At 42.3% G+C, this 15,930-nt stretch overlaps 2 protein-coding genes across 2 annotated transcripts in view; one reads left to right on the top strand and one right to left on the bottom strand.

Moving 5' to 3' along the window:
• COQ6 (coenzyme Q6 monooxygenase) overlaps nt 1-8,534 on the top strand; it is a 9,867-nt gene extending 1,333 nt beyond the window's left edge. Inside the window, exons 2-12 of the mRNA XM_009078271.1 lie at nt 1,123-1,257; nt 1,997-2,055; nt 3,171-3,294; nt 3,729-3,859; nt 4,197-4,304; nt 4,408-4,470; nt 4,807-4,914; nt 5,331-5,533; nt 6,621-6,736; nt 7,131-7,297; nt 8,387-8,534. Coding sequence (XP_009076519.1) covers nt 1,123-1,257; nt 1,997-2,055; nt 3,171-3,294; nt 3,729-3,859; nt 4,197-4,304; nt 4,408-4,470; nt 4,807-4,914; nt 5,331-5,533; nt 6,621-6,736; nt 7,131-7,297; nt 8,387-8,416 — 1,244 coding nt within the window. The 3' untranslated portion in view covers nt 8,417-8,534. The remainder of the gene's footprint in view (nt 1-1,122; nt 1,258-1,996; nt 2,056-3,170; nt 3,295-3,728; nt 3,860-4,196; nt 4,305-4,407; nt 4,471-4,806; nt 4,915-5,330; nt 5,534-6,620; nt 6,737-7,130; nt 7,298-8,386) is intronic.
• A 3,716-nt stretch (nt 8,535-12,250) lies between these two features.
• Nucleotides 12,251-15,930, bottom strand: part of ENTPD5 (ectonucleoside triphosphate diphosphohydrolase 5) — a 14,350-nt gene continuing 10,670 nt past the window's right edge. The window contains exons 9-13 of the mRNA XM_009078270.1: nt 15,285-15,386; nt 14,310-14,450; nt 13,958-14,014; nt 12,903-13,018; nt 12,251-12,719 (exon numbers count right to left, since the gene is read on the bottom strand). Coding sequence (XP_009076518.1) covers nt 12,633-12,719; nt 12,903-13,018; nt 13,958-14,014; nt 14,310-14,450; nt 15,285-15,386 — 503 coding nt within the window. The 3' untranslated portion in view covers nt 12,251-12,632. The remainder of the gene's footprint in view (nt 12,720-12,902; nt 13,019-13,957; nt 14,015-14,309; nt 14,451-15,284; nt 15,387-15,930) is intronic.

Raw genomic sequence — 15,930 nt, 5'->3', positions numbered from 1 at the left:
CAGCCTCCCTGGGCAACCTGTTCCAGGTCTATCCACCCTCACAGTTTCTTTCTAATATCTAATCCAAATTTCCCCTCTTTCAATTTACACCCATTACTTCTTGTCCTGTCACTACATGCTCTTGTAAAAAGTCCTTCTCCAGCTTTCTTGTAGGCTCCCTTGGGGTACTGAAGGCCACAGTTATGTCACCCAAAACCTTCTCCAGGCTGAACAAAGCCAATTCTCCCAGCCTTTCCTCATAGGTGCTCCATCCCTCTAATCATCATTTTCTGATCCCAAGTTTCACTACCTAACCCTGTATTTTAAACACTGGAATACCAAGTTAGAAGGGATTTGTGCTCAGTTTGTGTCACTAGAGATCCTGAGAGTACTTGCTGCTGCTTTGTTTGCAACATGGATCCAGAAGGGCGTAGCAGTGACAGAAGCCTAAAGCACATTGTGCACTGCTGTTATTAGGAGTTCTGCAATAGTAAGTTCTAGATGTTACAAGGACACCATTTCTGTCCTCAGTACCTTCGGCATCTGTAGCAGTTGGGTGCAGCAAGCATGGCCAGTTCAGCTGTACTGTGATTTATTCTTTACTTTTGAGTCTTCAGGTTTTTTCAGTTCCTTTAACTGCAAGCTAAAGTACAAACTGCCTGGGTTACTCTGTTGGCAGAATAAAATTACAGAGGAAGCATTAATGTAGCTGCTACTTATATAGAAGTTTTATTTTGATCTCTTTTTCTAAAAGGGGAATTTATGTTTAAGCTCTGGAAAACGTGTTCTTTGCATGGAGTAAACATTGCAGGTTTCACTTGTTAATCCTTCAGTAATGAATTTTCATAACAAAATAGACACAAATTTGTACAAAAATGTACACTTTATGTGAAATATAAAAGGTGTAATCCTTGCTTTAACTGCTAAAGGGTTGTCCATCTCAGTAACAGGATTGTAGTCATAAAGCTTTAAAATACAAGTTTACTTGCCTGGACAAAACCTGCATTGTAAATATGTTTGTTTATTAAGTTTTGCATCTACTCTGTCTTATTACAAAAACCACATAGGTGTTACTGAGGCAGAAACAGGAAGTGAGATTTTTGGCAGGAGCATTATAGCAGAGCATGTATTTGCTTATTTTAGGGCATGATATCCACTTCCATGATAAGAAGATTGCTTTGCTGGAGGCTGGACCTAGGAAGGAATACAATCATGTGCCAGACCGTTACAGTAACAGGGTCAGTTCCATCTCCCCAGGATCAGCAACCCTCCTAAGCAGTAAGTATGATTTCCTTATTTGTGTTTTAACAGTACATATATGTAACAAAACCCTTTTGATCAACTCAACAGAATTATTTGCCTTTGTCTCTTAGTATTCTGTCTGCTGAATTGTGGTGATTAAATCAGACTTCTCTTGATAACAGGGTTCTGTGTTCTGGTGTCTTGGTCTGATTTGTAGTTATTTAATATGACAACATCATGGTGTCACTATAGTGTTGTCATATAATATTGTGACATTTGGCTACTGAAAGGTTGTAAGGAAGGTGCTCCCTACAGCACCTGGAATATTCTGTTCACAAAAAAAGCACATGCTGCTCTGTAGTCTTGTAATTTACCCCTTCTCATTTAATGAGGACTGTCATTTTAAAGAGGTTTGAGCCTTAATTCCCTATGGAGAAATAAATGTTCTGAACTCTGTGCATTGCACTGGCTGTGTATTTCTGTACCTGTTATATTGCCCAGTGATGGGATAGTGAGAGTTGTCAGTTAGGTCAGAGGTTCATGGAAAGCTCTTGTTTCTTTCCTACTGGTTTGTGTTAACAATAAAATGATGTAATGCTGGAGCTGTGATAGCATTGAAGCAGACCTAGCCCTGCCTAGGGATGGTGTAAGCTGAGCCCAAGCATTGATAGTCAGGGAGGGTGGAGGAGACTGTGGTGTGAGCTTCAGTTTTGTTTTGGGGTCTGTCACATGTGAACCTGTGTCTCCATGCATTTGTGTCCCTTTTCTCTTCCAGGTTTTGGTGCCTGGGAGCATGTCTGCAACATGAGGCTCAAACCGTTCCGGCGAATGCAGGTGCTTGACTTAGGGCTGCAAATACATCATGTGTCTGTCTACTCTGAATTCTCAAAAGTACTTACATCAATGATACAAAGGGGTGTCTTTTTGGCAGAGGGCAAGTCATGCTTATGTTCATTGCTGTTCTGTATTTGTGGGTAGCATTCTACTCAGAATAGCTGTCCTCAGGGTCTTGATGTAGCAGACTGAAAGGTGGATTCCTAGTGGGAGCTGTAGATACTGAGGCATGGGTACTAGCCAGGAAATAAAGGTAAAGGTGTGTATTGGTTTTGGCTGGGATAGTTAGTTTTTTTCATTGTAGCTTGTATGGGGCTGTGTTTTGGATTTGTGATAAAAACTGCTGATAACACAAGGATGTTTTAGCTATTGCTGAGCAGCACTTACACAGCACCAGGGCTGTCTGTTTCTCACACTGCCCTGACAGCAAGAAGGCTGAGGATGCATAAGAAGCTGTGAGGGAACACTGCTGGACTGCTGACCCGTACTGACCAGAGGGCAGTGGGGTATCCCACACCATATGGTGCCATGCTCAGCAATAAAACCAAGGAAAAGAAGAAGAAAGGAAGGGAATTTCAGAGTGATGGTGTTTGTCTTCCCAAGTAACTGTTACTCATAAAAGAGCCCTGCTCACCTGGGGATGGCTGAACACCTGCCTACCCATGGGAAGTGATGAATTTGTTGTCCCTGTGTTGCTTTGCTTGCACAGGCAACTTTTGCTTTACCTATTAAACTGACTTTACCTCAAACCATGAGTTTTTGCCCTTTTACCCTTCCAGTTCTCTTCCCCATCCCATTGTGGGGAAGGGAGTGAGTGGCTCTGTGGTGCTGCTCAGCCCAACAAGGTTGACTCATAACAAGGTGCTAGGGTAGCTTTATGTTAATTATATAACAGGAAAGTAGGGATAAAAAGCATGACTTGTAATTACTTTCTGAGCTGAAACTAATTAATTTAATGAAAGGAATTATGTGGTACACTTTGTTTGCTGGGAATGGACAGTAATCAAGGATGTTTCCTCTAGTTCTGTATTTCTGTGTCCTTTTGCTGTTAAGTCCCAGAAAGGGATAGCACTTCTTTATAATGTAGCTTCATGTAATGTATTTTTTCTTTGTAGGTGTGGGATGCTTGTTCAGAAGCCATGATCGTTTTTGAGAAAGATGACTTAGATGACATGGGTTACATAGTGGAGAATGATGTCATTATGTCTGCTCTCACAAAACAGTTAGATGCAGTAGCAGGTAGTGGACAACTTCTTTAATATTATATTTCTTGCACAGAGCCTTCAGTTACTTGCCTCCTGTTGCTTGCACTAAGTTTTGAGAGGGAGAAATTCATCTACCTAGTAATTCTTGAGGCATAGGCAGATCTTGAACTGGGTGGGGAGAGAGAGAAATCTGTCTTCCAGAGGCTACACAACAAGAAAGCGGTTGCATGTATAGTTCTCCAGAACATATTTTTCTCCAAAAATAGACTTAATTAAAAGATCTGTAGCTTCTTGTCCAGAGCAGTGCCTAGCAGTGACAAAGGGTCTGTTCTTTCAGGGTGACTTGGGAGTTGTAGGGTCAGCCCTTAAGCTGCCATTAAGACTTGTGTGGCCTTTACTGTTGTAGTGATGTTTCATGTTTTCATGCCTGTGTCATGCTGTGACCTTGGTACTTTGTGTTCCCATCAGACAGGGTGGAGGTTTTCTACAGGAGCAGAGCAGTCGGGTATACCTGGCCCCTTCCCTCTCACAGCTCTGACACAAGCCCTTGGGTCCAAATTGAGTTAGCTGATGGACGTAGACTTCAGACCAAGCTGCTGGTAACTAAGCTCTTTATTTCTGTTGATCTCTCTAACCCAAGACCTTTCCATTGGATTTGGTTCTGATTCCATGTGTGCTGCTCCACCCACGTGGAGTGCCTGAGTGAGGTGAGTGGCTAACTCTGTCAGAGATGCTATGGAACAGGGTGCATAGCCCTTTCTAAAGAACACTCTGCTGAATTGGACAAGAACAGAAGGGGCCACCTCTTTTGCTTTTGGGGGATTTTTTTTCCTGAATGAACGAAAAATGTGTACATGTAGTCTGAGGCTGGTAGAGTGAAATAGCGGCTTTCTAGGAGCTGCTGAAGAAGCTGTTTTGTATCTCTTTGTTTTGCAGATTGGTGCAGATGGTCATAACTCTGTAGTCCGGAAGGAAGCTCAAATTAAGAACATTGAGCATCAGTATGACCAGTCAGCTGTAGTGGCAACTCTCCATTTGTCTGAGGTAAAATTCTGCTAAGTGACTCTTCTATAAGCAGCAGAACAGCTTAATCAGGGTGATCCAGGTCACTAGTTCATAACTATCCACTTGCTTCTTTCCACTGTAGGCCACAGACAATAATGTAGCATGGCAGAGGTTCCTTCCCACTGGGCCAATTGCTCTTCTTCCGGTAAGGTGACTTGTGGTCTCTGTAATTTGTTTTAATGTTCTTAAAAAATTTGTAATCCATTCTTTTTTAGCAACTTTATTTGTTTCTGTGCCTTTCTATGTTAGTTCTGTCACTTAGGAATTTGTGCATCAGGCCTTTATTCTTCATTTATCGCATCTTTTCCCCTTCTGCTCTCTCACTTATCCTTGGTATTTCCCACTTGTAGCAAGTTGGTCTGGAAGAGTAATTTGCAGAGGGACTGGTGTGGGCCAGGGCAGTGGGGAAATCTTTGCACTAAATATTTATTTTTGCTTCTTTTTTCTCTTGGTATTTACCCTTGACATTCTCTTAAACTAGCTGTCTGACACTGCCAGCTCTCTGGTCTGGTCTACATCTCATGAGCATGCATCAGAACTTCTTGCGATGGATGAGGAAAGTTTTGTGGATAGCATCAATTCTGCCTTTGTGAGTATCAGCCTTGGGGCAGGTATGAGATATTTAAGAAATACATCTATAAATATAGATACTTAAGAGTTAGAATGGAACCCTACAGCTTAAAGGACAGTAACGGCAGAGGTGGATTCTAAAGTTCCTGCCTCTGGTGAGGATGAAATTGAAAGGGCACTTTGCAAAGACAGGATGACCTGTTGGGGGTGAAGTAGGTTAGTTCTGAAAGTCACAGAAGTTGACCTAAATTTCCAAAAGGTAGGAGGGAAAGGCTCATGCTAGTTGGAAATTTTTATGTCCTAAAATGATGAAGATGGACTATACAGTAGAAAAAAACTAAGTGGTTAAAATTCAGTATTTGGAACTCATTCAGATTTTTTTCAACTGGATTCTTTTACAAGTCTAGTTTGGGTCAACATCTTTGTCTTCTTCAGTGGAGCAACATAAACCACTCTGACTTCATTGATACTGCTGGGGCCCTGTTTCGATCAGCGATTTCACTCCTGAAGCCCTCAGGGACTGCAGTCCGTCAGCTGCCCCCAAGTGTTGCTAAAGTGGATGCAGAGAGCAGAGCCATGTTCCCCCTTGGCATGGGGCATGCCACAGAGTATGTCCAGCACCGCGTGGCTCTCATCGGGTGAGGCCCCCAGCGGTAGCCCTTGGGCAGGTGGGTGGCATGTGGTTAGAAATGTTGTAAGCATAGTGACTCCCAGCCAACAAATTAGCTGGTTAGAAATAATATATCATTTTGGTTTGACATTATCCAGGCCCAGTTTGTACCCCTGTGTGCCCTTGTGTGCTTTTGTGTGAGTAGCTCTCTGTCCATTATGTGCTTTCTGTGTAAATTGCAAGGTAATTATTTCCCTTTTCTGGTTTGTACAGACTGATGAAACAATGCAGTATCTCATCCTTGATCTGTACTTCCCCAAATATTCTAGCAGCCATCCTGCACACCTTTCTTGAGCACAAATGGCAAAACTTAAAAATTATTCCACATGGGATGTCATGGACTTTTGTGCAGTGACCTGTTGAATTTTACATTCTAAGGTCATGTGTACTTTTTCCTCTACCACAACTGCAGTGCAGTGATAGCTTTCAGTCATTCTTGGATGCTGTACTACACTTCAGATACCTTTAATATTTCCAACTTGTGAGCCACTCTGTGCTTGGGAGCATTGTGTGCCTTTTAACTTGGTAAAGTACATGACCTTGCATTTCATACTCAAACTTAATTTCTCTGACTCTCTTATCAATATGTCTAGCTTTGTCCTTTATGCATAATTCTGCTCATAAAAGAACCTGATTTTGTTTCTTGTTTTTATTCAATGATATACCACTTCTCCTCTATATTCATGATGTGTGTCCACTTCGTGTTTGTGAAATTTGCTAGTGATAGACCTCCTGTTGAACTGAGGTCACTTACCAAAACATTAAGGCCTGTTCCACATGTGATCTGAGAGAGGACTTTGGCTAGTCACCTCTTTATAATTTTTCCTTTCAGAACTGCTTTTTGTTGTCTCCCCTTTGTCTTGCTTACAACTGGAGAGGCAGTCAGGTAGTTCAGCACTGCATGCAGGGAGGTACTGGATAAAGCACATATGCTGCTGTAAGGTGGTGTTCATTGCAGAGAGGTGAGGAATGCTATACTGATCTCTTCTGGGGTTTGTCAGCCATTATGCCTTTCTTCAAGAAGGGATATTAATTTATGTCTTCTCTTGCTCCAGGGATGCAGCACACAGGGTCCACCCACTTGCAGGACAAGGTGTAAACCTGGGCTTTGGTGACATTGCGTGTTTAGCTCATCACCTCAGTGCAGCAGCCTTCAATGGGAGCGATCTGGGTAAGGACCCAAGGCAATGAAGTGGCGGGAGGAGGATTAGTCTTACAGGCCTTTGCTGCTGACACCAGGACAAGTGTTGCCTCTGGTGCAGGTTAAGCACGGGGCTGTCTTGGGCTGGAAAGCTTTGTTGAAGCAAAACTGTCCTGATGTCTGTTGGCTGTGGAGCAGTTTAAGATTCTTGGATGCTGTTTCCATCCCACATATCTCAAAGCTGCTTTAAAAAAACTGACAGAGGAGGTGAGATCAGAGCAGTAGTTGATGGAAGGAGGCCTTTATTAAGATGGATCATTTCTCTGTTCTCTTTCAGTTGCTAGCTGAGATTGCTATACAGATAAGATGCACAATTGTTGGTGGCATATCAAGTTTAATGGAAGCATTCAATTACCTCTTCCAGGTTCCTTAAAACATCTCTTAAAGTTTGAAACAGAACGACAGAGGCACAATGTCTCCTTGATAGCTGCTGTTGATGTGCTAAAGAGGCTGTACTCCACAAGGCTGGCTCCCTTGGTGTTGCTGAGGACATGGGGATTGCAAGCAACAAATGCCCTGCCTCCTATCAAAGTAAGAATCTCACTTTAGTGAGGGCCCTAGGAATTGTCCAAAACTATTTGTGAAACATGCTCAAGCCATGAAGATTTTTAATTTTAAATGAACCATTTTTGGTTGGAAAATGCTATTTGTTCAAACTGAGGGGTTTGTGTCCTGAATGAGCCTGAGGAGTTCCTAAATAACTGATGGCTTAGTAGTGACTGGTTTTTTTCCCATGGAATATAAGGGATCTAAGTGTCTATACTCTGTATCAGTAATTAGAGGTCATCAGAAGTCTTTGGCATTATTTTGCTGTAGAATCCAAACTGAGTTCCAGAAATGCACAGACAAAGCAGCCCTATGGAGACACATCTTCAGGAAGAGTAAAAGATCAGGTGCCTTCACAGATGCAGTGTACAGCTCAGTTACCTGTTTCTGTGCTGTTTTGCCTTGTGAAATTGTTCCTTTGTGGCAGAAGTGCAAGTCTCTATAATGGAAATTACCTGAGGAAGGCAGTAGTGAGGAGCTGTCTCAAATATAGACCTTTGTTTGCAGCATATCTGCATAAATTATGCAACATCTCGACCTAGTTGCTATATTTTTGTGAGGTTCCTTAAGCCCTCTGTTCTCAAAGCTCCAAAGCATTATCACATTAGCTTCCTCATTTCTGAATTGGAATTTTCATTCTGCAGATCAAGTCATCTTCCTGTTAAACGCAGGTGCCCCGTTGCCTTTGTGTTATGCTCACAGCTGAAGCACTTACCTGAGTCACAAAGCAGTACATTCCTAAGGCAGAGCAGCTGCCACTGGCACGGTGTCTTCACTAAGGAAGACTGTGCTGCTGCTTCAATACTCAGAATTATTTTCTCTGTTTAAAGCAGAAAACCAAATGAAGACCTCTTTTCTGAGCACAGAACATGTAGGTAACACCTACTTTGTGCTACTTCGGAAGGAAAGGAATGCTGCAATTTCTTTAACTGTCTAGCACACAAGGATAGGGCTGGAAAGACTAGCCAAGAACTGCTGTGCATATATAGAGAAGGGAAGGTGCCTAGAGCTGCTTTCTAGAACATATTGCTATTTGCCAGTTTCCAAATTACTTACCTTTTTCTTCCCTTTTAGGAGCAAATCATGGCTTTTGCTAGCAAGTGATCTTTTGTCAGTCTGGAACAGCAGCTTGCCTGTGAATGCATTGCCCTTAAAAGGACTGTGACTGACTGGAATCTCTGAATTGTGTTATTTTAACTTAACAATAAAACCAAGGGACTGAGCTGTGTCATCATCCACTGGTTTATGCGAAAGCTTTGTCTCATCTGCCCTCCTCAAGAGGAGTTAGTGTTTCTTCCTGTAATACCACAATGTCTTCAGCCACAGAACTGTATGTACAATGTGCTTTTAATTTGGGCCTCCTGAATTGAAGACTGAGGTGGAAAGAGCTGTGTGTCTTTTGGCAAACACAGTGCACGATTTTGCAACCTACAGCTTTTACTGCTTAATTTCTTTACTTTCTCCAATGTGATTTCTAGAGCTGAAACATCACTCCTGGGTTTTTGGCACCTCCTCAGCTCAGAAAGGAGGGTACTTTGCAGCAGAGGAAGACAACTCATGGTGGCAGATTTTAAATCTGTCTCTCATTCTTTTACCCTTCTCCCTGCCCTTCTCTTGGTGCCTTATTTAATAATGGTGTTTCTTGTGGAACTGGCTTATCTTAAGCACTCCATGAAAAAGATGCAAGACAGCAATAATATATAGGAAAGGAAACTGCTCCACGCCATCTTGAGTATTGTTAAAAATGCTTTAATTACTAAAATAGACATTCAAGATACTCTGTCTTAGGTTCCAAACACCAGCCTCTTGCATTAGACATTTGACACTCACAAAGTTAAGGAAGTGCTGCCCATGGGCACGACTTACACATAGGGTTGACCAGGATCAGGAATTAACATAAGAAAGAATGAAACATAAGTTTTGAACTGAAAGCCATTACTTGTGCTTCTGCAGTCACTCATATCAGACAGTTCCTGTTAGTGACTGGCTAAAAGACATTACGAAGGAGGACATAAAAATCAGGGCTACAATTAGAGCTCTCCTCTTAAAAGGCTGCTTAGTCTTTAGTTTAGCTAATAAATAATCTCATTGCACTAGGGTAAGTGTGAGGACTTGACTGGCTTCTCTAGATCCCCCACCCACCTGGGTAGTTCAGATGTAAACAGCAGGGGCTCACTTCTGCAACTTTTTGCAAAAAGAAACCTTTGAACAGAGTTTTTGTTTCTCTCATGACTGCAGAATCAGGCCCCTGAGAGAGAGCAGCAGTTTCACTTCAGTTAATGATTTGTGCCACTGACAAAGGAAGGCCCTGAGCATTCAGATTTAATGCAACTTTGGTACTGGGAAGCAGGTGCTCCCACCTAGCATTTGTAGTACCAGAGTCTGAGGCAAGGAACACAGAAAAGAAACTTCCTCTGCATGGTACCCTTCTTCTAGTGCATCCTCCCTTCAGATAAAACCAAACCCTCAGGTACTCCTCAGGGCTGCTGTCCGTTCAGGTGGCTGAGAGGCTGCTGCTTGTTCCTTACACACTACATCCCACCTTCCCTTCCTGTTCCAAACACAGCCTCACTGCTTATAGCTCTTAGCCCCGAGATCTAGTTTGTCATAGCACTGGCTCAGACTGGAAGATGATTTTTGGATCACTAAATTAGCTAGTTCTCAGGATAACACAACCTGGCCAGTAACCAGTGCATCCTACTTCGTGTTCACTGCAAACAAATTACAAAAGTGTTCACTGAAGACAAAATGAACAGACAATACACTAAGTTTTGTCAAACACCAGGAAGGGGAATAAGAAATGTTTAAGGTTGAGAAGAGGCTACAACTACTTTCTTCATGTTCAAACAGAAGCTCCTAGTGAGGAGGGAAGAGAAGTTTGGTGTGACACTGAGGAAGTTCCCAACATGAATCTCAGATTCTGGTAAAGAATACACATGTAGGATGAGCTTTACCTATTTCACAAAACAGCCTGAATTTACATCAAGGTGTCAGTGATGGGACAAGTATGGGTAGCTCCATCCCCAGCCCTTGACTTCTTGCTGACTGAACTTGTTCAATCCAAAGCACACCTTGTATCCTCGTGCTGTAAAACCTGAGATATAAGCAGGAGTAGCTCATGCAGCCATAGGCAAACTTGCACTGCTAACTAGAGGAAAAGGACTAACATTCACAGTAAGGCAAATTTCTAAGTCTCCAAACTGCTTGGCAAGACCATTGAGGACATGAATCTTCTTCCAAGTGCTACTTCCTCCCCTTCCTGGGAATTGCCAATTATTTTCAAATCCAGTTTTCAGAGAAGGTAGCCTGAGGGCAGTCTTTGGTTTCACAGAAGCAGGAAAGGTGTTTTATAGCAAAGAGGTAACTGCAAATGCCAAACAGGACAGTGTTCATCACAAGAGATCAGTGGATCAGCTTCCCTTGGTCATGTAATACCTCTCTGCTGTGATGGGGGTAAATTCATCTGCACCTTGCATATTCCATGGGAAGGAGAAGATACTTGATTTTGGATGAGCAAGCTGGCAACTATTTCATGGGATGGAAAAAGTTGTCTTTACAGCTGTTTTGCTTAGGGTATTGCAGGGGACACACGGAGCTGTGAGATATTGGAAAAATCTCGATCTCTGCAGCCAATTAAACCAGAAAACCAGGATCCTACAGCCCTGCTTTCTAGTCTGTCTGATGAAACGCTGTATTTAAAATACTGGTTTTTCATTGCATCTCTGTGTTTGGTGTGAAAGCGACAGCAAGATTCACTTTCAATTATTACTCAAATAGCTTCATGCTATCCTGACAGAAGCCTTGGGCTCGCTAAACAGCTGCAGCCCCTTCACTGGATGCTCTGTTCCTAAAGATCTGCTGTATGTATTAACAATAATTCCAGAGCAAGGCAGGGCTGCATACACAATTTTATGAGTTCAACTCCAGCATATAAAATTAAAGAATAATGAAGTTTAAAACAATTCAAAATGGATAAGAGATAAGCAAACAAGGGATAAGAAAGCAAAGCTACTTCTGCTCTTGTTTTCCCTGTTTCTGATGCTAATTCCACTCTCTCCCTATTCTCGTCTATTAAAAACTGTAAAAAGAGCTTGTTTCACCACAGCTCTGTATTCAGAGGAAGTTCCTAAGGACAGTGCAGGGAGTGATACACCCGAAGTTTCAGATGGAAAGCCACACCTTAGAGCTCACTCCAACAAAATGGGCCGTGGTATTCTAACAGCTCACTGGCCCAGCAGGTCTCCCTGGGCTGTGCAATTCCTGCTTCCCTTGTGCTAGCACTAGACTTGACTCTTTGGTGAGATGATTTAACTCAAGTCTGGTATCATGAATTGATTCACCAAAGAATCTGAGGAGCACCAGCAGCAGAGGAAAGAAGGCTGTGGGAGTGCCTTGCTGAGAGCAGGCAAAGAGAACTGCCTCTCACAGCAAAGTGAGCTGTCAGATCAGCCATTTCATCTGACTGCAATTTCCTTGTGGGTGTAATGTGACAAGCATTTCTTCTAGCAGTGGAGTTTAAATAGCTGGCACTGCTGCCTCGTTGTGCCAGCACAACTATGTGTTATGACTACATGCTAAATGAATCGAGTTACAGAGTCTGGTAGTCAGATGTATGGTATAGCTGCAGACTTGTAAAGGGCAACAAAAAATGAACACAGTCAGGCACACTTTGTGCTTAGGATATGATTGCTGCCTAAACAAATGTTGGGCAAGAGACTATGTTTTAGCCAACACCTTTCCAAAAACCATGCCCAAAGTGTGCTTATAGCAGGCCACTCTTGAAAGACTGGAGTCTTCTTGCCCTGTATTAGCTAAGCTAGCAGCTGGGTACTTGAACACTGAGGTTGGCAGCATCTGGAGTTGTTCACTTTTCTCTGAATGATTGTTGATGCTATTTTTAATTTCTGTATTTGACATCTCACAAGCAAACCTAAGTTATGTACGTTTAAAACAGAAGGAGTAGGGGAAGTCATGTGTCTGTAGTCTGCCACCACATCCAGGTGCTCTGTGCTTCTAGCAGTGGGATGCTATACAAACGTGCTGGTGAAAGCTAGTTGTGAGCCCCTTACAGATTCTCCACTGGGGTTTAGGCCCTTTAACTTTCATAAGGCAGATTCTGGATCAATTATGGCAATCACAATTATAAATCATACTGTGGCAACTCTCATTATGCACAATGCCAATCCAGGGTAAAGATCTGTCGTATATCTTTGGTCCATGTTCTGCTCTGTGACCAGTTCCAGCTGAACAACATACCTGGAGGTTTCAATTTGCTTTCTCAGCCTTTCAGAAATGCCGAAGTCCACAGAAATATCACAGCTCAATAGGTCAACCCCAGAGACTGCAGCAGGTGAAAGGTAGCACCCAAAGTCCAGCTTGTCTCTATGTTGTTTACTTTCTTTGTTAACTACAAAGAAAGAAAAAGTTGTTCCTGACAGTTCTCCAGATTCATATGTTGCACAAATGACAGCAACTACATGTTACAACCCTGGAGAGATTCAGTAGATAATTAGCCAGAAAAACAAATGAACGCCTGTTGATCGACAGAGAAAGTGGGAAGCTGGCTTAGGGGTTTCACTGTTTTTCTCACCTGTAAGAGTGTGTGGTCCCTAAATCCAAAGCCTTCCTTTAATAAAGCAGTGATGTAAGCGAGATCCATGCAGAGGAAAGGACTGGCTGAGTTGTACCTCTCCATGTTATCACAGACTAGAGAAGGAAAGAAAAAGAAAACAGGGGGATCTCAGCAAAATAAGAGCTTTTATCCACATTGTACATTGAACTGATCTCACGCCAAAACCTACTAAACCTACTAAAACAAGCCACCCTCTTCTATTAGTGAGTGCATATGACACATCCTACTAAACCTACTAAAACAAGCCACCTTCTTCTATTAGTGAGTGCATATGACACGACACACAGCTGTTCTATCATGTCAGAGAATAAACCATATAGTACATCCAGTTTCTTACTCCGTATTAAGTATGTCTTTTATTACAGCAACATAATCCACATACTTCTTTTGAAGGCTGAACCTCTGCTTAACTGATAACTAGCAAGGTGTTGGCAGATTACTTATTTTTTCAAGAACACAGCATCATTTGTTTTCCTCATTGAGTCTTCAAGGATGGCTCTAGTAATGGACTCCACTTTCTAGTATGGCAGCTTCTTTTGTGTGTTCAACCACACATGTCTAAGGACATGGAAGAGGCTATTGCCCAACCAACCACTCCCTTGCTGCAGCTAAGCAAGATTCCACAGTAAGGGTGACAGTGACTGGGAAATGGATTTAAGATGACAGACTTACAGAAGTCAGCACTCTCAAACTCAGAGTTGCAGTTTGACAGAAGCAGCTCTTGATACAGCAAATTCACTTTCTTTTGTAATGACATTTATGAACTATCTCCTTCCTTTCCTGAACAAACCTGTAAAGCCACCAACACTTTTCCCCTTCACTGCTCTATCAGTATTCATTTTTGCTTCACTTAGAGGTGTTGACTAATAGAAATAACAGAAGGTCTAAGTGAAAGAAAGGTTATTTAACCTTGCTTTTTTTTTTAAAGTCAAACTCACATGATGTACTGCCTATACATTCATGTTTTTGTTATTTCTAGTCCACACCAGTTTCCCAACTCTCATGAGAATTACCTTCTTTGGCTTTTCTTTCAAAGTCTCTCACTTCCAAAACACCACCCTGTTCATAATCTGAAAAAGAAGAGGTGAGAAAACATCATAGACCTGTAAGCATTTGAGTTCTATATCTAAGTTTACCCTAGAGGGCAACTCAGCGATGCTGGGCTAGGAGTGAGATCTGTTAGAAACAGAAGACAGAGCTGCAACTATAACTGGAGCTCAGAGCACATGTTTCATCTGCTTGTGTATTTCCCCTTTCTCAATACCATTCCTTTTCTCTGCTCCCCATGGCTGCGGACTCCAGTGTTCCTCTGCTACCTTCTGGCTGACATGCTCACATGTAGTAGATTATCCCAAACCAATTTACCGATTAGGTTGGTATCAGCTGCTCGATCATAGTAATAGGAGAAAGCATAGAAGGAACTTCCACGAATCTCATCTGGTTGGTGCAGTTTCCCTTTGACAACTTTGAGTACTTCCAAGTAGCAAGGCTTGAATCCTGTTTCTCCTGTCAGGAAAAACACAGATGGCATGAGCCAAGGAGGGACTGAGGAGATGGAAGACTTAGTGGCAACAGGATGAAAAAGGGAAGAAACAAGGTTAAAGCAGCAGAAAAGGTGAGCAGATATCCTTTCCATAATCCAGCACGGCACCTGCATGCAGGCAAGGGCTCTAAATCATTCTCATCAAGTGGAACTGGTTAGAGCAGATCATGTCTGAAAGCTGCACTGTGTGAGCTCGTATAGGTGCATGGAAAGCTCCTTCACATCAGACAAACTCCCATTGATATGTTCTGTGGTCAGCAGAATCTCACATTTGCTGCCACCTGTTTGACAAAACCTTGCTTTCCCTCCCCATCACATTGCAATTTTATCAACGCACACACACCAAATCTGCAACTCAGCTCACATCAGTCACTGAAGGGTCTGTTCAAGCCACTGATGGGAGCAGCCTCACCCTCTGTATGCAGCATTATGGACAGTATCTTAAGAAATAGTTCCGCAAGTGAGATTAACCAGTAGGCCAAAATGTTTGTACCCTAACATAGAGTTTTTGCACTTTACTCAAAGCCTCCGAGAAACCTCTCTTATTGGCACAAGTATTTCTCAACATTCCCTATAAAGGCAGCATTTATAATAGGAGATCACAGTCAGAGGACAGAGTACAGGTCAGCTATTCTTACGGCTTCGGGTTTTAATTTGGCTTTGTCAAAAGTTCACCTCTATGACTGGACAGGTATCCTTCATAACCCAAGGTAACTGATGGAATATTTGACAAGGAAAAACTCAGATTCTGGAGCTAAGACTTGTTGTACAAGAAGGAAGAAGTCTCCTTAACTTACCTTCTTTGTTGCCACCATACCGGTATTTCACTCCCCCAAAGTGCCACTCTGCCTCCAACTGCTTTGGCAAACAAGAGCTGCGGAACATTTGTCCATCCACAACTGGAATGAGAGGAGAAAGGAGAGTCCGAAAGGATAGAATTTAACACAGCTATTGATCAATTTGTAGAAATACAAAAGACTGAAAGATCTTAATTAAGGTCTTTAAGCAAAAGTACAAAAATCTAACTTGAAGGATGCTGTACAAACTGATTATGAATTAAGGACCAGTCTCAAGCCTGGAAAAGTTGTGTCCATTTTGTCCTGCAAACTGCAGAGCAGCTGGGCTTATCAGTTGTTAATGAGATACATGGCACAAGGATATCTGGATAATTGTTATTCACCACAAAAGACAAGAAATGAGAGGTAATAAATTAAACACACAAATACACAAACCCTAACAAACAGCAGATAACTGAGACAAACAAAGCAACTGAGCAATGAAGACAAAAACTCCTAAGACAGCGATCAGTGGCCACTACAGGACCCACTGAATGTACCTTTGAAGGGTTCAACCAGAAATACTACAACTGAAAAAGTAAAAGCAAACTTCTTACAGAATGGTTGAGGAGTACTGTGGGACTGCAAAACTTACCATGGAATGCTT

Source organism: Acanthisitta chloris, unplaced genomic scaffold (genome assembly GCF_000695815.1).
Source record: "Acanthisitta chloris isolate BGI_N310 unplaced genomic scaffold, ASM69581v1 scaffold4287, whole genome shotgun sequence".
In the NCBI taxonomy this organism is placed as follows: Eukaryota; Metazoa; Chordata; class Aves; order Passeriformes; family Acanthisittidae; genus Acanthisitta; species Acanthisitta chloris.
Note: the sequence above shows the minus strand (reverse complement) of the source record. Positions and strands in the feature narration are given on the sequence as shown.